The following is a 27615-nucleotide window of genomic DNA, read 5'->3' as shown; positions in this document are numbered from 1 at the left end:
ACATCAAGGATTCTGATGGGAGGAGAAAGCAGACTGACCGAGATGAGCTTGCAGGTCTGCTGCATTCTCTTTTCACTGTCCAATCACAGTGTTTTGGTGGGGAAGAAACCTGTGAAAGTAAATCCTTTGGCAGATAAAACAACTCTCATATATGTATTGCATCTGTGTATTTAGCTATTTGCCTGAAGCTTGGCTTTATAAAGTATTTATCCCAGTACTCTTCTAGAGTCAGGATAAACAAAGCAATCAACAAAAGGTTTACTATACGTTGCGCCTATGCTTGAATACCGCTGCAAAATCAATCTAAATCTGACCTATGTCATCTAATACTACTTCGGCATAATCCAAGCATGACCATCATACTAAGGCTAGCTGAAACAAGCGGTCCATTACCTGTCTTGGGGTAGTATTAGCAGTACTTGGAGGGCTCTCAGATGAACACAGTTGCTGATAGGCCTCAGTGTACTGATCCGCTGTACACACTCCATACTCCTTCTGCCACACTCCTGTGAGTTTACTGATGAAAGTGTCCTCACTGTCACTGCCAGCCCAATTATGAAAACATGGGGTGGCCAGTGTCTTCCAATCTATGGCAGTCTTCTCAGCAATATGACTATACAGAAGTTCGTTGGTACACAGTAGCAGTCTCTGACCCTGTAAAACAAGTCATGTGTAAATATCTTCAAACTAAACAGTAACACTGTGAATGCGATGGTCTGATTTGGCAATAACTGCTGAAGTAAACACAGCCTCAGAGATATTTTATCATGGTAAGTATGGTAAGACCTCTTACAGAGATCACAGTACTCCCTCGAAAAATCCTTTCTCCCTAGAGGACCAGTACTATCTTTGTTCAGGAATTATCCAGGGTCACCATCTAGACCAATGAAATACATCCCAGAGCCTGAGCAGTAGTCTTCTGTTCTGGGATGTGTGTGAATGTGTTGTCTCTCACAGATCAGCCTCCTGATTTTGTCTCTATCTTGTAAACTGGCAGAAAATGACAACTTTACCACAGTCATCACTGGAGTAGAGGAGACTGAGGAAATGCATCCTCTTGCCTGCGGCAGATTCATGGCATCTACTCAGGGCTAGGCTCTCTCTGTGTATGAGTAGTGTTGGCTTTCCACCACATGTATCACTTTGTGCCGATGCCAGAAGGTTCCATTTCGGTCTTATATTGGAGAACTTACACATTTACCTTGTCTGCCAGACGGCTAATGACAAACTCCAGTTCAAGTTGTTTTTTCAGTAGTTGCCTCTTGTCCCTTTTATACAGTATAGGGTCCTTCTGGGTTGCCTGCTTTTATTTCAGCTGTGAATCCCCGCAGCTCCTTCAGAGTTGCCATCATTCTGATTGATCCCTATCCAACGAATGCCCTACTTATCTTGTTACTGGGTTTTGCTGGACAGGCTACAGCAGGGAGAACTACAATTGTGATACATTATTCGTAATAAATTTAAAGTTCATTTAAACCCCCCCCCCCTCCCTAGCCCCCCTAAACAAATGTAGCCTAGAACCAATACCTACCCACTTCTCTGAGGTGTTATCCCAAACTTTTCTGATAGCATTGTTGTCTCCCTGGTCAGACACACACTGGACGTTTAAGCTGGATCATGGTGTTGCTGTGCCCTAAAGGGCTATCTCCAAGCTCAAGATCTGAATGTATTTATTGCTATGAATGTCCCAGTTTGGGAGCTCATAGGGTTTAGCATTAGGCACCATACTTTGGAGAGGTGGACAGTGTGACCCAACATATGTTTGCATTTGTATACAGGAAATAATCTCTATTTTTTAAAGCAAATATTGGAAGCAGTTTAAGTAGAATTTCAGTGATAACTGGATGGATCAAGTCCTGGGGAATTTGTGTATAGTTTTAGGATTAATGAAACAGGCATATTGAACATAATAGATCTCTGGAGTCGTTTACCAGCAGGCTGGAATGAGGCTGCAGACACTGCTCGGCCCCAACCCAGTTCTTCACAGTGACATGTTCCTGTGCACAGCGCAGGGCGAAAGAGGCGGCAAGGTCCTTCTCTCCCACTAGTAACGCTAGTTCAGCTGCAGTGCTTAAAGACAACAGGTCTCCTTTCCTGGCCAGGACTTTAGCTGCATCATAGGGAGAGGATGCCCCTAAGTAACTGAAAGAGAAAAGGATGTCAAATAAAGTTTAAAAATAAGCCCTTGTTTAAAGGAACCACAATACAAAATGTAATAAATTAGTGTATGTAAAAGAGGTTTCCTTAGAAAAGTTTTAACAGTTGATCAAAAGAGAAGACATCTGAAATCGCAGTCATATTATTAAACATATAGTTACTTGTTCAGTAATCAAATGGAAACATTTTAAGTCAAACTCCTGCCTTTTTTATGCTTTGGATAGAGTTTGAAAGGACTGGAGCCTTGCTATCTGTGTACATATTAAAGGAGATCCCCCGTAACTTCCTATCAGGACAAGAAGTAATGGAGAAATCTCTCCTATGTAAAACAGACCAGAACCAAAAATAGAATTTTTGTACGGATTGTAAAATCCTTTTCTTGAAGTCCATTGAACAACACAGGAAATCTTCCATCTTTGGGTTATACTGCTGCCTACAGGAGGATTGGACAGTAGCCCCCCAAAAAAAAAAAAAAAAACAACCTGTAGGCCACCCCAGGATAATCCTACATGCCTCAGTTTTGTAGCAAGCCGTACTAAAAGCATGATCAGAACTTGAGTCTCTTGATGGGCTCTAAGTACAAAAATCCAATTTTTTCTTTGTCGTCCATTCAGGATCACAGGAAGTCTCATCTTCAGGACGTCCAACAGCAGACCAACGTGAACAAGAGAAACTGGAGACTGCTTGCAGCTCAATAGTTGCCTGAAGAACCAATGTACAAAGCTGACACCAGACAACAAGGTAAGTTAGTCTGGGGAACTATGGCTGAGGGCAGAAAATCAAGGGAAAACTCACAAGCCTAGTGAGGAGTGGCTCAACATGGGAGGCCAAAACACTGAACCACAGACCATAAACAAGCACATTTTAACTTATTCAACCAGAAGGGTGGAGCAAAAAAACAACTTCCTTACAGGGAAAGGAGTCACAGCCTGAACCATGGTCAGAAGGAGAATGAGCAACTCTAAGAACCAAGACGAGACAGAAGGATCTGAGAATGATGTCCTGGTAAAGGGAAAACCAGAGCAGTCAGGCCTTAAGCCTCAACTTCCCTCATCCCATAAAGCAGCAGTCACTAAATGGCAGACTGAGGTTCTGTCCTGACTGTGATTGTTGAATTGCGGCTGGGTTATGGCTGACTGACAAGGGATATGTTTCCATTGCCAACCATAACCCAGCGCAGGCCCTCCCTCTGCACAGTGATTGGTTGCTAGGACTGCTGGCTTACTAGCAACCAATAACATCAGGCAGGGGCTGACTGTACAGCCCTCCAGATCACTTGTACTAGTCCGCTGTGCTCCAAAAAATAGGTTGGGTGTTCAACCTCCTAGGACACTTGCAAAAATGTGAGGCACGCTGGTAGTAGGAGTTATCCTGGGCTGGCCTTCAGTTTTTGGTAGGTGGCAGTATAACATAAAGGTGAAACACTTCCTGCATCCCTCAATGGATGAGACAAAAGTCCTTTTTAGTGGATTAGAAATTCTAACAATTTTGCTGTCTGTGCCTTTCTATCCTGGTGACAATAGCTCCCTTCAATTTCTTCTATGGGTGTCAAAGGAACAGTAAAAGTGAGGGATCTCCCTAATGAGATCACAGACAGGAATAAGAACTGACAGAAATGTTTTAACTCTTCCCTATCCAATTGTTGAAGTGCAGAGGACTACCTGTTGATCAGTCAGAAATTCCTGTAGTGAGCCAACAACACTGCTTTTAAAAACCCAAAATAGTTTTATCAGCTCTGCCAGGTTCTTACCCTGCTGGACACCTCCCCTGTATTCATCTCCAAAACATAAAAGGGGATCTCTTATGTATTGAAAATGAGGAAAACTCAGACAGGGCACCATTTAGTGATCAAGGTGTCTACTAAATACACTGCACACACATCTCACCTAGTGAGAGGTGAATATTAAAAGGTTGCGTTACCTCGAGTGGTTTTTGTGTGAAAATTCATCTTGCATATTGCCGACTAGGGGGTGAGCTCAGAATTTATTCTTGAAGTCAAAGTTCTTCAAAGGAAAGTATTTTAACTGGTACTCTTAAGGCTGAGTTCACACCTAGACATATCGAATATGCGCGTTTTTACCGCGATTCGTGGTTAAAAAAAACGCGCGACCAACGCATGTTTCCAATGGCTACCTGGCTGTATCCCAATGGATATGTGCGGCAAATACTCCCCAAAGAAGCTCCTGTACTTCTTTGAGTGTAGGGCGTTTTGCAGCGCGTTCCTACGCGCTGTAAAATGACCAGGTGGGAACCATGCCCATAGGCAATCATTGGTTTTCGCATGTTGAGCGTTTTACAGAGCATAGGAACGCGCTGTAAAACGCCCAGGTGTGAACCAGGCCTAAGAGTTGTTTGTCTAAAAACTTGAACTACTCTATGAATGTTTTCTTTTTTTAACAGAGAGTGAAAATGTATACTGCATATTACCAAGTTATTAGGCTGTTAGTAATGTTTGACCCAAGCCTGGAGTTATTTGAAATCATTTTGGTATACTTCTAACGGTGTTTACATTTTTTAACAGGCTCTGGGGCTTTGTGCAAAATCCACCTACTCCCATATCCTATTAGCCAGAGTCAGATACTTGCCACTTGGCAGCCATGGCGTAGTGTCCATCATGCTCCAGCACTGCAGCCCAGCTGGTGTACAGCTCCCGGAGAATGGGGTCATCTGAAAGAAGGCGTGCTTTAGCTACAACAATGGCTTCCCTGAAATAAATAAGAAGGGGAATGAGGCTCTTTCAGCTTCTGTGCCAGGGATTAATGCAATTAAAATACAGAACACAATTTACTTCTGTTTGACGGACAGATGATACATATACTTTCGAGCTGCCAAGCATTTGGTCTGCTATGAAGGCCTTTATAGGAGATAAATAAGTTCACAAATATCTGCTGCCCAAACCCGTGTTTTAGGGGTTATTAATGATTGGACCAGCTTTTAAATGTTATGCTGGAAACCTTCAAAATGGAAGTGGAAAAAAACATCTTTGATTCAATAAAGGGTCCAGAAAAATCTAAGATGTTGCTGGCCCAAAGACTGACCTACTGAGAAGCAACACCAAGTATCAGGGTGGTTGAACTACAGCACAACTGAGAAAATAGTGATCTTTAGTCCATTTTATATACTAATCCATGAACAAAAACTAGAAGCACATGTGGGTGCCCCAAATCAACCCAGAACAGGACAACAAAAGGAGTTCTCTCTGTCAAAGTCACTCTTTGTCATTGTCATTTTGAATCCTAAAGGAAAGGCCACCATCAAGCTTAGGATCTACTATGAAACTTATTTTTAGCACACGTACCTGTAGAAATGGTTTCCTTTCAGCAGTTGAACGGCTTCATATACTTTGTTAATGGACAGCAGGTGGGAAGCAGCTTTTGTGTATTGTTCTTGGAAACACAGCTGCTTTACGTAAGATTCAACTGCCCAAACCCAAACCTTGTATCCAGCTAAAGAGAAAAAAAAAGCCATTAATCCAATGCATTCTTTTTTAAAGAAATGATACGAGGTATGTGAGGCTAGCTACCTATGGTGCACTGAAAATGATAAGACACTATAAATAAAAAGGAACTGTGTGCAAATGCAACTGCGGTCAGAAAAGATTCTAAGTGCATTTATTCTGACCTTCTTACCTACCCATGGGAGACAGCGCCACCAACTGGTCTGTGAGCTCTCTTCTCTCTGCAGCCAGTTGTAATGTCCCCTTTAGGTCCCCTTTCCACAACATGATGTGATGCTGAAGCTCAGGGTGTCCACTCTCCAAATGTGATTTTCCTATCAGCAAAACAATAAGAATGATTTTAAAATAATGAAGTGCACAGTTTAAATTGTTCTTAACGTATGTTCACGTACAGCGGATTGGTGGACTTATAATTCCCCACAACCATTTATTAGCGCCCCTGGAGAAATGGCCAGTAGGCAACAGTTCAGCTTACTAATCGCTGTGTACTGAGCGGTCCTTTACATTGCTGATCCTCCCCCTTCCTCTTAAAACAGAGGAACCAGAGGAATTTTGTCCCTCTGCGTATGACCTATACATTTAATCTACTCCATGTTTTAACCCCCTAAATATCAGCAATTAGTTCACAGTGGGTGGTCTGCTTTCCAAAAGGGCCAATCTGTGGGGTTTTCGTACCTTCCTTGTATTTTTATTTGATATGTTTTCTAACAGCAAATTGTTGCCATTTTTGTCTTTTTATGGTTAAAAAATGAAAACCCCATGGGTGCTTAAATACCTCTAAAAGAAATCTCTGTCTCAAAAAAAATGGTACAAAATTCATTTGGGTACAGTGTTGCGTGACCGAGTAATTGTCAGTCAAACTATCACAGCACTGAACACTGAAAAATTTCCAGGTAATGAAGGGGTATTACAGGCCAGTACTCAAGTGGTCCTTTGAGAGAACTCCACTCGTACTGTTCATGACATTTTTGTCTGTCTTAGTTAACAGGCAGCTGAGTGAGCCAAACCACAGGAAAGGGGTAATCCTGCTGAAGAAACCAAAGCTTGCGCTTCATTCTAATGACAACTTGACTGTAAAGAAAGCATCTAGGTGAAGACGCTCTGTAACAGACCTCTGGATAGATCATTACCTCAGCTGTAGAAATACTAGGATTTTTGTACTGTAAAATCTTTTTCTTGGTGTCCATTGAGGGACACTGTTGGGTATCGTTTTACTCGTTGTAACCTCATCTTTTATATTTCATTAAAAAAATGGGTAATTTGTTGTGTTTTGGGGCATTTAATTAAATTTGTCACTAAATTTTGGGGTTTAATAAGGAGTTGCGCTAATATTGCGCAACATAAAAATTTTCAACTACCACCATTTTATTCTATAGGGTCTTGGCATTCAGAAAATATATAATGTTGGGGGGTTTTACGTCATTTTCAGGCCTAAAATGTGGAATATAACATGGGTGCAAAAAATGAAAAAAGGGCCTCAGTCATAAAGGGGTTAAATACTGTTGGTTTATACTGCCACCTACAGGTGAACTGTACACTTGAAAACTAAAATACTGTAGACCAGCCCCATGATTTACCCCCCCTCTACCTCTAATGTGACAGTGAAAATGGACTCCACTTTCTTGGCCGTTGAAAGACACAGGAAATCAGATATTGTCAGGATGTCAACTAAGGGGTGGGCAAAAACCGCCAACAGACCTAAAGGAACATAACTGAGCACTGCCTGAAGCCCAAGAGCCACCCGAATGACCAATGTCTGAACCTTCATTGTGAGCCTGATGAAGGGGACCCTTTGAGGCCCCGAAAGCGTTTGCATTGAATGGCAATGTGTCATTAAATGGACTATTGCTAAACTACTATTTGGCGTGCTGGTGACTTTATTTCTTCATTTGAGTTATTCACGGTGCCATCTGCGGTCACTACAAGCACCCACCCGTCTACACAGGTCTCTTGGATGTTTTCCAGTAAGGAGTGCAGCAAGACCTCTGGTTCTTAATGTCTGAACCTGACACGAGAAGTGGCTGAGCACCCTACCTGATAGGGAAAACATGGCAAGGACAGGGAGGACAGAGAATCAACCTGATGCTCAAGACCAAGATAGAAAGGTCACTGCCAGAGGGAAGCGATGGAACAACAAATTCCAGTGTAGGGGGGAAAAAAAAGATCCACAACTTGATATGGTCAACAGAAATAGGGGACAACTCCTGGAAGAAATAGGTCCGGAGAAGAAACCTAGAACAAAACTGATCCAGGTAAGGATCAGTACCAGGTACTCCTAAGTTAGGCTTAAGAAAGGCCGATTGGTATAGTTGCTATGTAGAGACCAGCTCAGGCAGCAAGGAATCTTGATTGAAGCAGATGGAAAATCCACGGAAAAAGTAAAAGTGAAGAAAAAAAGGCTAGCAAAGACTGGTTAGAATTTTCTCTGCAGAGCTGAAGAAAGGACATCCACCCATCTAGGGCACCAGCAAAAAATGGCATGCTAGCTAGAGGAGGGGTTAAACTGGGGCTTACAACTTTCTGTTAGTTAGTGTTCAACCCTCATGTAGGCTGCAGTATAACCCGATCTGAAATCCTGTGTCCCTCAATGGATGAGAAACAAACATTAATTGGTCAAGAAAAAAAAAAAGCAGTTGTACAAACCCTCTTCTTCCATGAGTTGATGAAGAGTAGCTCGATCACTGTATAGACCGAGGTGCACAGAATCTTCCAGCAGTGTATGGGATCCATCGGCTAGAAGAAAAAAAAAAGAGCAATTAACATATGTAAGAATGAAAGAAAAAAGAAAATGTCTGATCTGAGAATGCCAGTATTCAATAGTGAATCAGAGAGTCACCAACGAGCCAAGCGTTAGCTTATATAAATATGCCTAATCATATGACTTTAGTTCTGGATAGATCGGGCAAGGGTTAGAACCTTACTCAGGTTTTTATTGTAGTGTCATTTTGTGCCTTCCTATGTCTTTTTCTGTCTGTGTTATTATTGCCATTTCCCTGTTCGGACACAGATAGCAATAAAAATACAGCATCACTACTTCTGATGACCATTATCATCTGGAAAGAAAAAGTGATTGAAAATTCTAAATGTTATGGCTGCCATTAGAACAGGAGTAGAAGGGAAATCTTAACATAAGTTAAACCTGTCCTAGTGACAACTTTCTAGGGTAGGACTTCCCTTGAATTTGGGTAGATTTCCACTCCACTGGGCTGACAGAAATTATAATGCTTCCAAACGCTAACCAAAGCAAAAAGAAAAATATTTTGGCTGGAGTTCTACCTCTGCCTCAACCTAACCCTATTAAAGTAATAATACTATTCAGATTCAATACAATCACATAACAAAAATGTTTCGGCCATAACACTATCACACTGAAATTGTTATGTGGTGGTAGTTTGAAACCTAGTGACAATGTGTCAAATATTCCACAACAAATGCCCCTTTCAAAAACTTCATACCCAGATGGGATTATCCATCTGCCCCGGAGTAGATTTGCTGGCCCCCTCCCCTGTACGTCTCTGGGCATTACTTCAAATATCCAATGGTTCTCTCTGACGTCACTCAGGAGTCCAAGTGACACACAGCACTGTACTGAAGGAGGATTTAAAAGCTGATTGGAGCTTATTGTTGTCTGCTCTCTAACAAAACAGAACTCTGTATATACATCTTGGCTTTCATACACAGGTTTCCAGGCTAGCATCAGAAACTCAGTGATTATCTGCCTACTGCCTGGAGTTCCTCTTTATTTCTATGGCGCTGACATTCTCTCACCTCCTTGGGCACAAACTGCTGCTGCCAGCTTCACACAATCCCTATGTTGTTCTTCCTTAGACCGGTGATCTTTGCTGGTACTAATAGGGAGGAGAGACTGAGACTTTTTCTTCCTCGCACGTGTGTCTGCTGAGGAAAAAACAAAGAGTGATCACAGTAATGCTTTAAAAAACCCAAGCAACATAAAACCAAACGGTATAAAGATTTACCCTACTGTTAAGAAATTGAGTTAATTTTACATATTACTGTGAGCAGAAATCTCTTCCAACCATGACAGATGCAGGGTAAAAATAACATCAATCCCCTGCAACGGGACTTTGCCTCTAAAAAAAACTAGTCTAGTGATGAAGGATGGTGCTGTGCACGGCTCCCGTATCAACCAGATACAGATGATAAAACTTTTAACTTTTTGAATTTTATGCCAAGTTTCCTCCCTCAACCTATATCCTTCCTGTATCTTTCCTATGAGACCTAAGACTCAATAGGATAGAAAACCGGATAAAAAAAAGAAAACTTGTATAGTGGCTTTGTATATTCTTCATGACTCTTTTTATTTATATTTTGTTCAGTAAGGTATAAAATTAATTTTGCATATGAAATTGTATTACTCTCATATGCAACCAGCAGATGCTCTGTTTGGAGTTCTGTTTCTAGAGCTCAAGCCAAAATGAACACACACTGGTCAATGAGCCTGAGAAGTAATGTATTCCCCACCCTTACACAAACTGGCTGCCAGGCAAATACAAATCAGTTGCTCAAGGTGAGGTCATAACCACATACCTACTTATCAATATGTACAGTATGTATCTTTCAGTTTTAGGTTGACACTTCTGAATGACCTGTCACCTTTAATATTTCCTGATAATTTCCCAGCAGTAGTTTCTGTACCCACCCCTGCCACAGGGCCAGAATGAAAGGGCCACTCTTAATAATGAGCCAGCAAGTGATTTAACTTGCCAATAAACACACAAAAACAGTTCAACATGAATTTACCAATTAAGGACAGTTTAATATTTCTTTACAGGGATAAACTGGGCTTAACAAAACTGTCCAGTGATTACTTTGTTTTCATCACACGTGCAGTGCAATCTATGCTGGTGTCTGGTATTATAACAGAGGCCCTTACCAGGCTTAACGGAAAGCCAGTTACTTTGTGACCATTATAGGCCTCTTGTCATGACCAGAAAGAGCCTATGTTATGACATATATGGCTAGATCATGCTATGGTCTGACATCTTCACACCTGACTGATTTTGCCAGGCTCTGGTAAGAACGATTTCTTAACAGGGGCATCAGAAGGGCTATTTAGTATATATCCTAACTGTATTATGAATTACCTGTCTTTTCTTTGAAATGCTCCTTCTTAACAGGCACTCTTTTTATGGTTGGACTCGGACTACGTCCCTCCACTGTGGGCAATGATGGTGGCAAATCTGGCACAGTGTCAGCCTCTGTTGTAGCTGTAACTATAAACAAAAGGATGTGTGAGATTACACGTAACAAATAAGAAATATTTTAGTTAAAAATTGGATTTCAGAGCATCTGGGTCTTTTCATTTGACAGAGCACACAAGGCATCAGAAGGACAGATGTGGGATGACTGCCAATGTTCCCTCTTCTACACACTAGGTGAGGATGACAGGAAATATTCAAAGGATGCACAACTAGGCTCTTCCTAAAGAGGCAACCTGTGGTCTGCATGGTGGGGGAAGACCCCTCTGTTAAAAGTGGAGATGTAGGAGGACTCACCATGAGAACAGATTAGGGAGGGAGGGAGCGGGGGGTATAGATTCCATCTTGTAACACACTTGGTGGCAACTAGGGATGTACCAATACTAGTATTGGTGCGGATGCCAAGTATTTGGGCGAGTACCTAGCCCGATACTTGAGCTTCCAGTATCAGGAAGCCGGTTGTCGCATCATTACACAGAAGCTCAAGTATCGTGAGCATGGAGCCGGCTTCCCGGGCCAATCAGGAAACCAAGTGGCAAGTCATTACCCGGCACCCGGCTTCCTGATTGACCAGAAAGCCAGCTCCATGCTTTCTCGTCACCTAGTGGCGAGAAGCATGGAGACAACTTCCCTGCTAATCGGGAAGCCGGGTGGCGAGTCTTTACATGTAATTTCATGCATAATATATCCTGTCTTCCGTTACATCTCCTTTTTCTTATATCTCTGTGGCAAGATCGCCTTGTGTCTTCTGTTGATTTTTCTTTAAGCTTTGTAAACTGAAGAACTGCTTTCCTTGCATCTGTAGAAATTAGGAAGTGCTGCTGCGAACACGTTTGGGTGTCGTGAATCATATTTAGGACTTTGGTAGTGCTGTCCCTGGCTTTACAGTGAGGGACAAAATAACACTTGGTCTAAATTCAACAGCACAATTGACCTGTAGCTGGCACACTGGGAGAGGTCTTTGTTCTCTTTAGACATAACAGACACGTCTGCTCATAAGGAGTCCACAGAGATGTAATGGCCCTTCAGGATAGCGTTAAATACTCATAGGAAATTGGGAGCTAAGGCTTCTTTAAAACTTTTCTAGTATGCTAAGGAAAAGCTGTGTGGGCCTAGAGCTCTGCCAGCTTTTAAAGCAGCCAGTGCCAAGCCCAGCTCCTGCTAACAGGGGTTTTCAAGAGTGTTTTCCTCAGGTGTGATTATGGGCATACAGGATTAAATATTAGTTTGCAGTTCTACTTCCTGTAGAGGGATCGTTGAACAGGTTAAATGATAAAGTTTGTCACAGAAGTCTGAAAGTGGAAGCCATGTCTGCAGACTTTTTGGCTTTTATGCTTGTAGGGAAACTAAACAGGAAATGTAAGCATGTGTGGCTGGGTTTTAGGAGGGCCTTGGCCAGCATTTTGCCTGGTTTGTTACAGAATTCAAAAACATTTTCCTGCCTTTGACAATATTTTTTTTTCAATTTTAAAGAGTAAAATGGAATTGAGTTTTTCGCAGAGGAGTGAAAATCTAGAATCTACCCACTGCCGTCTGCTTGCAGCCACAGGAGAAGCGAATCCATTAGGGGAGAACTTGTTACCCCCACATTGTGCCCCATTGGGTGTAGTAGCAGGACAGGGGGCTCAGTAACTCGGACCTTGTGATTTTTTTTCAGGCTCAGCATTACTGAGCTGTGCATAGGATGGAGTGTCCAGTATGGTTACTTTAAAAGAATTAATGCTTACACAGCCCTACTACACAAGTCCATTTCTGTAAAGGCTTCTAGAAAAGGTTATTTGTTCATTGTTATACTGAAACACAAATTAAAACACATCACCCTGAATTATATTCCCCAATCAGCTAATTACTAAATAATGCATTCTATTATTTTATTCATGAGCAGCCCAACAAGCCTTAAGGGACTAAAACAAAAGAAAATATACAAGTAACATGAACAATCATTAAATGGACATCTGTAGACAATAAAACAGTAGTGACACGATCCCTGACATGAAAGATTTGTAAAACTTCCAGCCGAGCAACAGGTAATGTACATCGATTAACAGGCAGAAGTCAGCAGGGGTCCCAAGTACCTGGGGTGTTTTAAATCATTTACAAGTATGCATCATTTATGCGCTAGAAATCATCACAGAAAATCAGCAGCATTTTGACAGTTCATATACTTAAGTTTTTTTTTTACCCCACTAAATTATTTATATAAGGAAAGAGCATCATAAGACATCTCATTCATATGCAGAACAACATTTCCAAAACCGATCCTTAGTTACCCCCCAATCCTTTCTGTAAGTTCATCTGAGTTTCCTGCAAAGAAGGAAACCTGAACATGAGAATGAAGCCCTGTAGATTAGACTACGGAGCTTTCCTAAGGATCCGGCTCTCTAGCAAAGTGTATAAAACAATTAGAAGCCACATTTGATACACACCCTTTATCAAGAGACTTATGTGTCACCTATATCAAACCTCCTCCTTAAATGCCAGCAACTTTTTATGGATGTATTTAGCTTTCTTGGGGCATGTAAGCAGCTGTAAATAGAACAATCATGTTTTTCACTAACCTACAGAGAACATAGCAGCTGTATTACATAGTCCAACCAAACTTTGCAGCACCTCAGCCAAGGAGGAGGTTGTGAAGTCCTGACCATAAATATGCACATGAAGCTTTATGAAGCCAGTAGAGTTCTGTGGTCACTGGCAGCAGACATGAATCAGTATAGCAGCCCTAGAAGCAGCATGAGGACAGCACTCCTAAAGACCCGGGTGTACTCTTCCGGTTAGTGAAAACCTGACTGGTTGTCTTACAAAGTGGAACTCAACAACTCAATAACTGATATGTTATAGAGAAAATGTAGAAATATGGTGCCTAGGAGGTACCCTGGAAAATATACCTTTTGTCTATAATTCCTCCTGAAAAATAGCAGTGCAGTTCCCTGCTTTAATTTGTTTGCCTTAGCTATGAAGCTGTAGGTGCTCCACAGTAAACTATTTGGGGTGTCATTGCTTGTGGCTTCTCATATACAGCACTAGTAGCTGATGGTCTTCCTTTTCTATAAATGCTTCAGAGATAATTGGTTTGACCTGTCACATGGATATCAGAGATCTCCTATTAGTTTTGGAGGGCTGCTTTATGGGATGTCTTTGCAGGGCTAGTGCTACCATAAGACCGCGTGAGGGTGCTGGGGGGGAGGGGTAAAATGCGCCTTCGCCTGTGTAGGCCAAGAACCTTGCACCGGCCCTGTACAGGAGTGCCGTTTATCTGCAGGGTGACATAAAAGGCAAATATGGTGATGCTATTACTGTGCTGCTCACCACTGTTCTTGTTGGAGGCCCACTGCTGTTCTGCCTCTACCAAAGTGGCCTGATTCACACAGAGACATAGTGTAGAAAAAGGGAGTGTGAGTCAATAATGAGGACAGGTCAGCTGCAGGGAGGCCACATGTACTACTGTTGACTAGTCCTAAATCCTTTACCTGCCTTTTTTTTTCGCCACAGCTTCCAAAAATCATTTCCTCTATTGAGATGAGTGAAGTCCTAGTCACACCTGCAAGCCCATTGAAGTGGTATTGACAGGATAGGAATGTTTCTCTGGTAGTGGACATTTTGCCATGGCATCATTACCAAGAATGCTTTGTCTATATATGCAGTAACAGGCCAACCACAATGGCTTGTTATGTGACCAATTTACCATTCTGCATGTTACATAGTATTTGAGGTTGAATAAAGACACAGGTCCATCAAGTTCAACCCATTGTGTGTATGCATGTGACTCTGCATGTTTGGTAACTGCGTGTCTAATTACAATGTGCAATGTTTACGCCATGTTTTTACTATATTTTAATGTACTGTGGCCACACAGTGTATGGAAAATAATGCACAATCCTGTGGCGCCTTTATATAAAAATGCCACACATAAGAATCGTAACAGTCTATGTATAGGCCAACAATTGGCAAACAAATAGTGTAGGGTCCATTATTGCAAAAAAATATTGTATTGTGATAACTGTATGTGACTGTTACAAAGTATATGCAATAATGGTAGAATACAGTATATGAAAGTACTTTTTTAATTCCATATGGCTTCATTTATATTTTTCTCCATATTTACACTCAGGCCAAGTACTCAAACAAGAAACAGTGACAGGCTGAGACTATTGCCCGGGAAACTTATAATCGTCACTTCAACTACTCAAGTAGCCCTGTCAGTGTTTGTGCCAACCCCTGTCAATGACGGCTTTGTCTGCATGTCAATATGGAGTAAGTATAAATAAAGGCGTGTGAAATGTGAAAAATCTGAAAGGCTTGTGAGTGGTATCATTAAACATACAATTTTCATAGAGTTATAAGAGTACAACAATTTCCATGATAGTGGTCCGTTATACAATATAATTTGCCCAATAATATAATATAATTGTGACCCCAAGAGGTCCGAGGGGGTCTCCATAGTTCTGGGTCCATAGTCAGTAGGAAGGAGGCTAGCCCCCAGGCTCCTCCAACAGCACCAGTGACGGTTCAGTCCGTCACATATATTATTTTGCCATTTACGAGCCAAAATGGAGACAATACTGACACTTCCAGGTGTTATCTAAACATTAAACACTCTGCCAATTCAAACCAAAACATGAATTACCTTTCTGTGGTGTAGCCTTGTCTTCAGTCATCATTTCTACAGAGCCCTGTTCCTCATCTTGATCAGATGTCCCATTTTGTGCTGAAAGGAGAGGACTTTCACTCTCTTCTCTAACTGCATCAAACCCAGAGTCCTGATTAAGACCGTCTATCTTCTTCTTTTTCTTTGCCTTAACTTTGGGCTGCAAGGGCCTTTTCTTTTCCATGTCAACACATTTCTTTCCTGAAGAAGAAAATACATTTAAAGGGAGTCTATGAGGCCTCACTGCAATGGCACAGCTAGCAGTGAAGAGGATTTCGGCTAGAGGAAACAGTGGTGCAGGCTGCAGCTGTCCTACGCAGGAAAGTAAAAAGCAGTGAACTTGTACAAAACACATAGAAGTCTATTTATCAATATTTTCAGATTTCACTCGAAAAATGTGTGACTCTTGGGTGAATCTTACATGGAAACATTGGAAAATGGACCCCATAATGTTTGCTGGTAGATCATGGTCTGAACTTTCACAGACCAATAATTGATGATAGAATGTGACTTTCATAGCATTAGATTATCCAATGCTGCTGGATATAGGAGGCCATAATGAGCGAAGCAAAACAGCTTCATTAAAATCCGCCACCATTTAATTAAGTTATGAATTTTTACATAGAATTAGTATAGCTACCTGAATCTATCTCGAAATCTACCTCCTGTAATCTTCCACACGTGATCATTCTAAATAGAAGGGTAAACACTCTGAGCCGGTCAGGGCTCTATTTCTTTTCACAGTGCTGCCAGTTAAACACGGGAACATGCTTACCAGAAGGTACTGTACAAGGATAACTAGAGTGCTGCTGATTAGTCATAGACTGTGGTGCGTTGCAGACCAGGCAAGTTCTATTTAACTAAGGTCCAGGACCTGTCATAACAGAAGTATGGGGATTACCAATGTGGGCCCATTGGCTTTAACGCTGGCTCATTGGCTTTAATGCTTTCAGAATCACTGATCCAGAACAAGTATGCAAATCAGGAAAGACATATATACAAGTCACTACATACAAGTTATAATTGCATAATTGTTCTGGGTCACATGCTCAACGTATTCAGGCACAGTGCCATTCTGACAGCCAGGCAACTAGCATTCTTAGAAAGAGAGGTTAAAAATGCAGCCTCCGTGTAGCTCTAAACAGATAAACAGACCTGGAGATGGTTACTGACCTTTGGGTGGCCGGCTGTGCTCTTGCTTGGATAAGGGCCAACTATGCAAGCAGAAATCATCTGCTCCCGTCCACACGTGGTCTGGTTCTACTGGAGACCACTGGACACACAGAAGCCTTCCCTTGTGCCCACGATAGTTACTGAGCGGCTCTTCTTGTAGAACATCCCAAATCTAGAACAGAACATTATCAGTTCATTGCCAATACCTGTGGTGTTGATATGACCTGCTAAGTTTTTTCACTTCCTTTTATTCAACTTTTATAAATGAATTCTTGTTGTTCTATACACATATTAGGTCATTAAATGACCATGTGCTCTATTTTACACTAAACAAGCAACTGTCCTGCAAGACAACATAGGATGTCTGATATTACCAGAATGATCTCTCTAAACTAGTTTTCACTTTGTTATTCAGGCCTACCTGTTCCCAATTTCATGGCTATGTGTCACTACCTGCAATCCCCCGTCCAATAAGAGTGTCCATACTTGCCCCTGAGACACTCCTATTGGACAGCAGAATGGTAGGTGGCAGTGCTTGCACCACTCTGATCCCTGCTGCCACCCCCAAAATGTCATAATGACAATACATTGAATTGTTGGTATTTCCATACTCTATGATATGCCCCCCTGATGTAACAGAGCCAGGGCCTGGTAATTAGATGTTTACATCAGCAGCACTACATTGTGTGGAGTCAAGGGGCATGTATGCCATGTCAGATCCAGAAGAACAAGACTTTTGACTGGAGCAGTCGTGTGCACAGATGTGGCACTAAAAGTTTATGTATTAGGGAGTGTCTAGGGCAGGATTGGGATGGGTTTTAGTTTTATGACAGTTTTGCTGAATGTGAATTTAAACTACTGAAGGATAATACTTAATTGGTTTCTATTGTTTTTTTATTTACGCTCCGCTTTATAAAAAAAAAATAAAAAGAACCCATCGGCCAGAGATAAAAAAAAAATCAACAACTTTACCTGCATAAAAAAACACTATAGGAATTCCAAAGCATGTGAGGAAGTTTGAACTTTACTGTATATGTAATGCTTAGGCCTTGTACACACAGGCTTCAGTGTGTACAGGAAGCTTTTACAAAGCATCTGAAATGCTTACAGCCAGTTTTGTAGAAGCTGTTAAAGCAAACTCAGGCTCTAGTTTAATGATCTAAATGAGAGTGCTGGCTGTCATTTTAAAGAAGCAGTTAGCTGGCTTTAATCAAGTTTTTAGTGAAGCCTGCTAGCAATTTGTTAAAAGTGGCAGCCTGTATTCCCATTACGATCTGCGTTTAACATCTTTAAAATTAGGCTGAAAATTGCTTTAAAATCTTCAACAATGTTGGCTTAACGCTTTGTAAAAGCTTGCGGTGAACATTGCTCTTGTACAAGCTGAAGCCCAAGCACAAGGCTTGTACACAGGTTTTTAGCTAGGACATGTTTTTCTGAAGCCTTTTGAATGGCCTCTCTCCCCCGGCAGCTGGTGTTCTCTTTACTGTGATGCTCCAGATTGTGGACGGGCCCTCTGAGTCCTCACTTACAATGCAGGACTGCTGGTCCTGCAATGTACATGACTTCAGAGGGTGACCACCGGATGGAGAGCCGAAGACAAGCAGCTCCGCGCGGTGGGTTGCACAGAGAGAAGGAAGTCTGTGGGATAGAGGAATAAGAAAAGTAAAACTGCTCTTAAATGGTCCCCTAGACAAAAACAAGCATTTAATTGTGCAGGGGGAGACCTACTGCAAGGGCCGGTTTTAAATTTCCCCAAATGCTTCTAGGTCTGACATTTGTATACACGACCGTTACTAGAGAATAGCTTATATTGCTTATCATCTATAAATGAAGCACTGTTCATATGTGTGTATATTTTCAGAAATGCATATAATTCAAGTACAGAAAGTGCTCCACGTAAAGATGATTTTACCACGCAGCTCCGCTTACCTGTGATGTACCATCATAGCTGGCAGATGCCAGCCTAGCATCATGGTGAGGACTCCATGATAGACTTGTGATCTTTGCTGTGTGCCCAGACAGGGTTCGATAAGGCTCTGTGACGGTGGTGGGGGAATCAGTGAAGTTTTCTGGGGGACACAAAATACAAAAGTAGATAAGCATTCCTTTTTTTCCCTTAAGAAAGATCTATGGGGTAACCTTTTTATGCCATAGTTCTCTTTAAGGTCACAGGAGGACAACACTAACATCCTCCCATGGCCCAAAGCTCAGTATATAGCGGGCTATAGCTCGCTACATACTGAGAGCGCCGCAGGCAGGATGGTTACCGACAATACTGGCTGATTGACAGGGGACTCTACCTATCTAGAGGCAGAGCCAGCTGTATCCGTTCCTCCAGTCAGCGCTGGGGGATCAGAGAGGGAGAATCCCGCTCTCTGTAGGGAGATGATCTGGAAGTAAGCGAGCGACTATGTGTTTGCTCACTTCCCAATCAATAGAGCAGACGTGCGACAGTTTCAATGTCACACGTCGGCTCTAACTATGGGGATGAATGTAAATCACTCACCTCATAGTTTAATACTTAATTATTTATAAAAATAATTAGTAGAGTGCATAACACCTAAAGCTACCTGTAGGAAAACAAATATAAACAAAACTTCCTAATAAACGAATATAGAAACAAATGTGCATTAATACAAACTTTTCTCGTGTAAAAAAACATTCCTTTCAATTCTGTAAACATTAACCAATAGTCTTGTTTATGAATTCCAGTCTAAATAAATAAATAAATATAGAGAAGAGTGACAGTTTTTTTGTTAGTGAGATTAGCAGTCCCACTGTTAGACATTCTCTTCAGAGCTGACTTCAGGTGAAATCAGGCACTGCGGCTCTGAAACTAAAATTTATCCATAAAGCTTAATGTGTATGTATAGACACCATCTTTCTTTGTAGTTTTGGAGCTAGTATAGAAGAATTAAAACTGCTGTCAGTTTATTTTGCTGTTGTCTGTGTCCTGTTTGAGCAATATCCCTTCACTTCCTGTCCCAGAAACACAAAGAAAAGAGAGCGGAAATAGGGGAATTCCCCTCTTAGATAGTCATCACTGGAACAGGTATCCCCACTGGAAGATTTCTGAGCTATTTCTTCACTCTTCTGGTGACAACAGTAAAATATTAAAGGTTCATCATTTCCTGTTTCAAGGACAAATAAAAAAATAGAGAGGACGAATCTACTAATTGGGGGCACAGACAACGATATAAACATGAGAGGTATTTATCCCTTCTCTACTACAATGCCAGGCCAAAAAAAAAAAAAAAATCACACACGCTAATATTTCGTTGGACCACCTTTAGCTTTGATTATGGCATGCATTTGCGGTGGCATAATCTCAATAAGCTTATGCAATGCCACAACATTTATTTCAATCAAGAGTTGCATTCATTTTTCACCAAAATCTTGCAGTGATGATGGGAGACAAACCACTGTGTAAAGTCTTCTCCAGCACATCCCAAACATTCCCAATCGGGTTAAGGTCTGGACTCTGCCAATCCATGTGTAAAAATGATGTCTCATGCTCTGTGAACCCCTCTTGCACAATTGGAGCCCTTGGAATATTCCCGTGCCATCATGGAAGAAAAGATCCATTGATGGAAAAACCTGGTCATTCACTATATTCAGGTATGCAACAGACCTCATTTTTTGGGGACATAATGTTGCTAAACCTAAACCTGTCCAACTGAAGCAACCCCGGTTCAGAACAGATGTTTTGAAAGGTGAGGCAAAAGCAGTCTGTACAGGTGTGTCTAGATCTGGGTTTTCACCTTTGTGATTATGTACAACCTTATAAACCAAATATTCACCAAGTAGCCAATCACCCTCCAGCTATGTTTCTATGATCCTGTTCTCCAGTCCAACCCTCAGTGACTTTTTTCCTTCTATCTTAAGGTGGCCATACATTGTACGATTTTCGTTCAGAAATCGTACACAAAATGGGCTCAAATCAAAATCGAACAGTCGATGGATGAGCGGGGTTTTAATTCGTCAAAAAATCTTAGCAAGAACACAGCACATGTGTAAAAGAAAATTATTTCCGTAGTTCGTCAAAAATTGGTTGGTTAGTATGGCTAACGAACGATTTCTGAAATCGACATTTGACTATGCCTGATGGGTATTTGAGCTATAATCGAATGAGGATTCGTGGCAGAAATAAAAAAAATTCCAAACAAAAATCAACAAGTGTATGGCCACTGTTACTGTCACTGTCTGTCTGTCTTTCTCTTCTGAGACCACTCTGCTACTCATTTTAAAGGCAGCAGTGTTTGCTCTACAAAGTCTCCAGTATATCCTCCTCCTGTGCCTTCCTTTTGTGCCCTCTGCTACAAGTTCTACAGTGTCTACAATCTGTCTCTTAGTACACAGTTATGCCCAACTCCATGATGACTTCTCTGTTCTTTTCCCTGAACTTACCCAGTCTTTCCATTCAAACCTTTCATTATTTGCCAGAATAAGCCCCACCACCTTTCCACTAAGCACTGCTCCCTATACTTCAGCATGTGCCGAGTGACTATACCAAAAATGTACAAAAGTCTATGAAACGTTTCCAGCCTAAACAAGACAACCATGGGCATTTGCCCTGGTCTTTCCAAAGATTGTTCCCCTGCATGTCAATCTCATCTCACTGATTTATTTTCTCTCTCTCTCCTCTGGTCCACAATCTGCTCCTGCACATTGCACTCTTCCACCTGCTGCATAATTTGAACCTTTAATTTACCCAAACAAACGTGAAAGTTTTCAATCGTTCTCATCAGGGTTGTAGCATGTGTGATGTCATGACTTCCGATTTAATCTTCTGCACCAATGCAAAAATTAATCAAACAAAAATGTATGTAGCAATGAACCCAAGTAGAATAATCTGAAAGAAACTAGCAAGCAAACATACGCCCACCAATGCAAAAAAATATAATAATAAAAAAAGAAAGTGATGCAAAAGCTGTGTGAAGAAAGCTTAAGGTAGATATTTGACACAGGAATAACAGGAACTTGAGCCACCCTAAAAAGCTATCACGTCATTATAGAGTAAACTGCACAACAGAAAAAATTACTCAGTCCATGAACAGATATACATTTTCTAGCATATGCAATAGTTGTAAATATGTGTTCTCACCCAGTGCTCCTTTTAGGTTGTGCACGTAAATCACTGCGTTGTTGGATCCTGATGCCAGGAGAAAGCTTAGGTTTGAGTCTTCACTGTGGTCATGATGCCAGCGAAGAGCATTCACTAGTTTATGATGTTGTTGGATAGTGCAAATCAACTGAAGATTTGGAGCCCGGAAGATTTCAATACTCCTAAAACACAGTAAAAAGTTAACCATTAACAAATATGTAAAAAAAAAAAAAAGACGCGTACTACCTTTGGTTTTCTAACGCTAAAAGAGGTCAGAAGAAGATTTTTGGGGTTTATGTACTTTGCCAACTACATTTAAACACTATCTGTGCATCCTAAAAGTTACTTCAGCTCATTGACATACTGAGCCTCCTTTCTCAGGGGTAAGCATCCTTCTCCTGCCTGCCCTCTTCTACTTTCCCTGGTGCGCCCCTTCAGGGCAAAAAGCAGACAAATTTCAGCTGCACACACAGACATTTGTAGGGAGAGAGAGGTTAGATAATCTCTCCCATGGCTCCTCTGCAAACTCACCGGGAGACAGCCACAGAGTAAATACCATGCCACTAATCTTTTACACCTTCGATTTTTACCTTTTTTGCCACATGGGAATTTATGAAGCTAAAATGTCTTCACGGGCAGCACAGTGGCGTAGTGGTTAGCACTTCTACTTTGCAGCACTGGGGGTCCCTGGTTCAAATTCTGGCCAGGTCACCATCTGAAAAGGAGTTTGCATGTTCTCCCTTTGCTTGCGTGGGTTTCCCCTGGGTACTCCGGTTTCCTCCCACACTCCAAAGACATGCTGGCATGGTTAATTGGCCCTGTATGTGAGATGGGGACCTTAGATTGTAAGCTCCTTGAGGGCAGGGACTGATGTGAATGTGCAACTATATAAAGCGCTGCATAAATTGTTGGCGCTATATAAAATACCTGTAATAAATAAATCTTTATCTTTGAAGTGCAAAAACTAAAAGCTGTTGATTAACAACAAATAAGCAATGTAAACTGGCCTAAAAACAGATTATCTTCCTTGCTTGTCTTATGCTGGCAAAACACATAATAAGCAATCAATTGATCTGGTCCATTAAACTGTCCAACAGAAAAGGAGATATTTTTTTTTTCCAGGATCAATCACTTTTCCCCCAAAAAAAGTAAAGAACCCAGAATGTTCAGTAAAATCGATTCCTGAAATCAAAACAACTGTTAGGACCAGCAGATTTTTGGAATGCCCTTCAGTGCCAATCTTATAACAACGCTCCATACTGATTAAGAAGTTAAAGGCTTTGATGGTCAGTCACTTCTGTTATCAGCAGGCACAGAAGAGAGGAGTGCTCACTGCAAAATCAAGCTGCTGTTAAAAAGTTTCAAAAGGTTGTTTAAGCAAAATACTAGTGCGCAAAAACATTATGACTCGGGTAGTAATACTTGTTAAATAGCAAGCCAGGTTTTTCAGGCCCTGACTGTATACAATTGTCACTTACAGTTCTGCTTAGAATCATTTAATCTCTGCTTAGAATCATTTAATATAAATCTACCAGGACCGAAGTAATATGTAACTTTTCCCATTTGTTAGTCCGTTAGTTTAGTGCAAGCCACTTACCCATCTTCATTGCCAATGGCTAAGTGCTGTGAGTCAGGTTTCCAGCTCATTTCAGTGTGTGCAGGCAACTTGTGCTAACCAAACAGAAGAGACAAAACTCATCAAACCACAATACTGCAATATTTACTTTATCAAATGTAGTATTGCCAACAGTAATGAAAGGTACAGTTCAGTGAAATTTGGAAATATACTACTCACCATAGATGCTACAATCTTTGTAGAATCAACAACTTGAGTTACATAAACTATGAGATTTGGGGACCTACCTAAACTATCCTAGGAGATTCTACAACTAGATTGTAACGTGTGTGAGAGCTTAGAATGGAGTTGCATGCAGGGAACACAGACTTCCTGCCTTGGACTTTTATCATTCATCCTAACATAAGACCATTAAAGGTCAGGCCAAAAGCTGTTACACTCCCAGAGCTGCAGCACATCACAGCAGGCTGCCATTGTGTTCCAAACTAACACCTCCAAAAGGGACCTCTTGGCTGCCTCCCTGAGTGTATAAACAGCCACTGAAATTATATTTGTTTTCAGTGGACTGACCTTTTTAAACTCCAATTAAAATCCTAGTATACAAAATAAAGATTTCCAAATATTCTTGCTATACAATATTGCTGTGGACTGAAAGAGGATTTGAATAGAAATGTCCAGATTCTTAGTGTAGTAAATGCTTGAGAGAACTATAGGGTTCACCTTTTTTCACCTTTAGTTTCCTAATGATACAAGAGTACATTGTGCAATGTACTCCTGTAATCGAAAATCCACCCTAAGCTTGCAATTCAATATAATATGGGTGGAGCTAAGCTCCGTGCTGAGAAGATATCCCGACAATGATGTCGGGATCAACCCCACACTTCTCTCCTCCCATTGAGTAACAGCGCCCTGTAGGAGCTGCTGCACATTCATGATCACCTGCGCAGGCGAAGCCGCTCTGTCCCCACCTCCCTTCCACACTGCTGTCTCCATCTATTCTTCTCCCTGGCTCATCATGAACAACACTGTCCCTGAATAACATCTGTACGTGCAACTCTGTCCTCACCTCCCCTCCATGTTGCTGTTTCCATCTCTTCTCCCTGGCTCATCAGGAATAACACAAAGGAGATCTGCAGCAGCGGTTCAGGAACCCATCTTACCTTGTGCAGTTACTAAAGTGCTGCTACAGATCTCCTTTGTGTTATTCAGGATGAGTCAGGGAGAAGAAGAGATGGACACAGTGGAGGGGAGGTGTGGACGGAGTTACAGAGACAGATGTTATTCAGGGACGGTATTATTCATGATGACCCAGGGATAAGAAGAGATGGAGACAGCAGTGTGGCGGGGAGGGAGGGACAGAGAACGGAGCTGCTGTGTCTGCACTGATATTCATGAACGAGCAGCAGCTCCTATAAGGCACTGTCGCTCAATGGGAGAAGAGAAAAGTGGGGAGGATCCCGACAATATTGTCAGGACAGCTTCTCAGCATGGAGCTTGGGCCCACCGACACTATATTTTATTGAACGGCAAGATAATGGGGGATTTTTGATAATAGGAGTACATTGTAAAATGTACTCCTGTATCATTAGGAAACCAAAAAAATGGCACAAAAAAGACAAACCCCATAGTTCTCCTTTAAATTCTATATTATCTGGGAAAACTGGCGTTCTACTGTCATTCTTCTCTCTAGTAGGTTGGGAAAGATAATGAAGACTCACCTGAATGTTATTGGTGTCTCGGATCAACTTGTTAATATCCTGACCCTCCTGGGTAAGTTTCCAGGGATTGTGCTGGAAGATGATGCCTTCTCCTCCGCAGCTATACAGGGTGAATGAAGGTCGATCTCCTTCTGCTCCTGCAAGTGGTTTGTCAGAAATTAGCTTTCTATCACATTATCAAAAGAAAGATTAGGACTAGAATATCTGTAAACTCACCAAATGAGAATGGGGGCAGGGGCGGACCCCAGCACATGGAGTACACAGTCTTTTTATGGTAAGTGCTGGAGATCTGTGGAGGCCTAGAGAAAAAAGGAGCAAAAATCACTGACAACTGACAGCAATACTTTAACCTTCTATTGCACAGATTAAACACCAGGCAGAATGTTAAATCTAAAGCATGAATATCAAATATAAATAGACCACACGCCAGATACGTGATAGCAGCAACACTGAAATAATATATTATTATTGAAAATTAATAAAATAAAATGTGTCGTGCGACACGATTATTTTATTAAAGCATGAATATACTGTAGGTCTTTTATAGTAATGCACTAATACTGACTTATTGATTATTTTCACTGATCGGTTTAGAATATTAGCAGCACTATTCCACTCTGAGAAGCCCCACCCATTGGTCATGCTAAACCGTACAGGTGACACCTCTAAATCATGGGGGCGATTCTGAATCCTCCTGTGTCACCAAGCATCTAGCAAAGAGAACGATAGCTCATATAAGGATGACATCAGCATAGTTCAGAATTCTCTCATGCCTTCCCTCAGCCTTGGGAGACCCAAAAGATGGCAGAAAATATGGTCTGTACACACACAAGACTGTGATATGGAAGTTCTAAAGTTACCTCTCTTCCTAGTCCTACCTTTTGGCTGAATTTTCTATACTTAGGTAGATGATGTCCTTCCTTCTACCCCAATTTCTTGGCTGGGGATTTCTTTACAATGATGATGCTACAAAGTATCAAGGATGCAACTTTTTAAAGTGGAGGTTCACCCTAGAATTGCTCATTGAATATTAAGCAGCCATATAACACATTTGCCTTGATAAAGGCATAGCACCATGTTTGACTTCTGTCCAGCAATCAGCACTGGAACACTGCCAGCTATTACCAGCCTCAACCTGCAATTTGTGGTGTTTCTGAGTCTTTCTCATGCCATTTATGACTTTGACAGCATCAGGCCACAGAGGAAGCACGTTCAAGCAGTTTCCAATCAGGCTTTTAAATCACAGAAGGTAGATAGCATGATGGGTGTCGAGTGACAGCATGATCTGCATGGTGTTTCTGGTAACAGCTAGCAGTTTCTTAATGTAGACTGCTGGACAACCAGAGCTTGGACAGAAGTCAAACAAGGTGCTATGTTAAATGTCAGTCAAAGTACCGCAGCGCTGAATACTGAAAAATGGCCTGGATGGGAAGGGGGTTTAACACCGCGGATGTCAACTGGTTAATAAGGTACATGTATTATATGGCTCCTTAATGTTCATTGAGTAATTCTACAGTGAAAATCCACTTTAAAGCCATTATAAAAGTTATTTACAATAGTTTTGGATTAAACTTTTAGCTACAGCAGAGTGCCCAAGCTCTGCCTGCACCCATTGCAGTCAGAGAAGCCCTTTCCACCCGCTGCCTTTAGACTTACTGAAACCTATGACCAGCTTTCCTGAAGTGTACCCAAGTCCCATTGAGATGTTTTGCACTGTGCTTGGTGACAAAGTGAACAAGGATGCACATCAGGAGTGCTGTTCATACAGTTTAAAGAAACCTAAAGGCAGTGAGTAGGAAGGCTACTCTGGCTCCTGTTCAGGCTCCACCAACAACACCTATAGTAGACAAGGCTTGGGTACTGTGCACGTTTTTGTCTGCATCTATTCTGAAAATAGACATGTGCTCATTCTTTCTTTTTAAATTGAAGTCCTGCTTACACTAGACACCACAAGATGCTTACTATTACCTTTATCTTCCACTTACTGGAGCCTGAAGTCTGACTTCATGAATAAACTGCACCACATGCCACCTTATCAAACGAGTGTGCTATTAATGGCCACTGGCAAAAGGCAATAGGCTCTGTGATATAGTCAGGAAAAGTCAGGGTTCAGTAACCATGGGAAAATTACATTGGAGAGGAAAACAGAAGAGGCTTTTCTGTCTGCTCTATCTTATGCATACTCATCTGTTATAGTTAATTTGAAACTGGTTCTATTGCACCATGGGATGCCGCCTGCGGTCCCCAGACTTGAGATGCACCCTAACAGTAGTCCACTGTGTATTCCTCTTACTTGCTGGAGAAGACATCATAAATTCCAACCTTGCCGTCATCTGTACCAAATGCCAGGCTACCCTCTTTGGTGGAATGCCAGGAAAGCTAGAGAAAAAAAAAAACATCAAGTGAAATAAAGAAAACAAAGAGCACATATTTGCCTCATTGTCAAATCAGTGCTGTAATCTCCCACACAGGCAGTCTCTTACAAAATTTGTAGATGGCAGAGTACGTCAGTTTAATACAGTAATTATCTAATACAATTATAGTATTAAAAAAAACCCAATAA

General features: G+C 41.4%; 1 protein-coding gene across 1 annotated transcript in view; it reads right to left on the bottom strand.

The window, feature by feature from the left end:
* Positions 1–27615, bottom strand: part of GEMIN5 (gem nuclear organelle associated protein 5) — a 50671-nt gene that overhangs the window by 7065 nt on the left and 15991 nt on the right. The window contains exons 10-25 of the mRNA XM_018571114.1: positions 27346–27431; positions 25269–25351; positions 25053–25189; positions 23356–23429; positions 21759–21940; positions 18584–18723; positions 16655–16826; positions 15461–15682; positions 10720–10848; positions 9381–9508; positions 8258–8345; positions 5791–5928; positions 5456–5603; positions 4743–4862; positions 1932–2142; positions 394–654 (exon numbers count right to left, since the gene is read on the bottom strand). Coding sequence (XP_018426616.1) covers positions 394–654; positions 1932–2142; positions 4743–4862; positions 5456–5603; positions 5791–5928; positions 8258–8345; positions 9381–9508; positions 10720–10848; positions 15461–15682; positions 16655–16826; positions 18584–18723; positions 21759–21940; positions 23356–23429; positions 25053–25189; positions 25269–25351; positions 27346–27431 — 2319 coding nt within the window. The remainder of the gene's footprint in view (positions 1–393; positions 655–1931; positions 2143–4742; positions 4863–5455; positions 5604–5790; positions 5929–8257; positions 8346–9380; positions 9509–10719; positions 10849–15460; positions 15683–16654; positions 16827–18583; positions 18724–21758; positions 21941–23355; positions 23430–25052; positions 25190–25268; positions 25352–27345; positions 27432–27615) is intronic.

This window comes from Nanorana parkeri, unplaced genomic scaffold (assembly GCF_000935625.1).
Source record: "Nanorana parkeri isolate BGI_ZX_2015 unplaced genomic scaffold, ASM93562v1 scaffold1681, whole genome shotgun sequence".
In the NCBI taxonomy this organism is placed as follows: domain Eukaryota; kingdom Metazoa; phylum Chordata; class Amphibia; order Anura; family Dicroglossidae; genus Nanorana; species Nanorana parkeri.
This window is presented reverse-complemented; position numbering and strand designations above follow the sequence as displayed.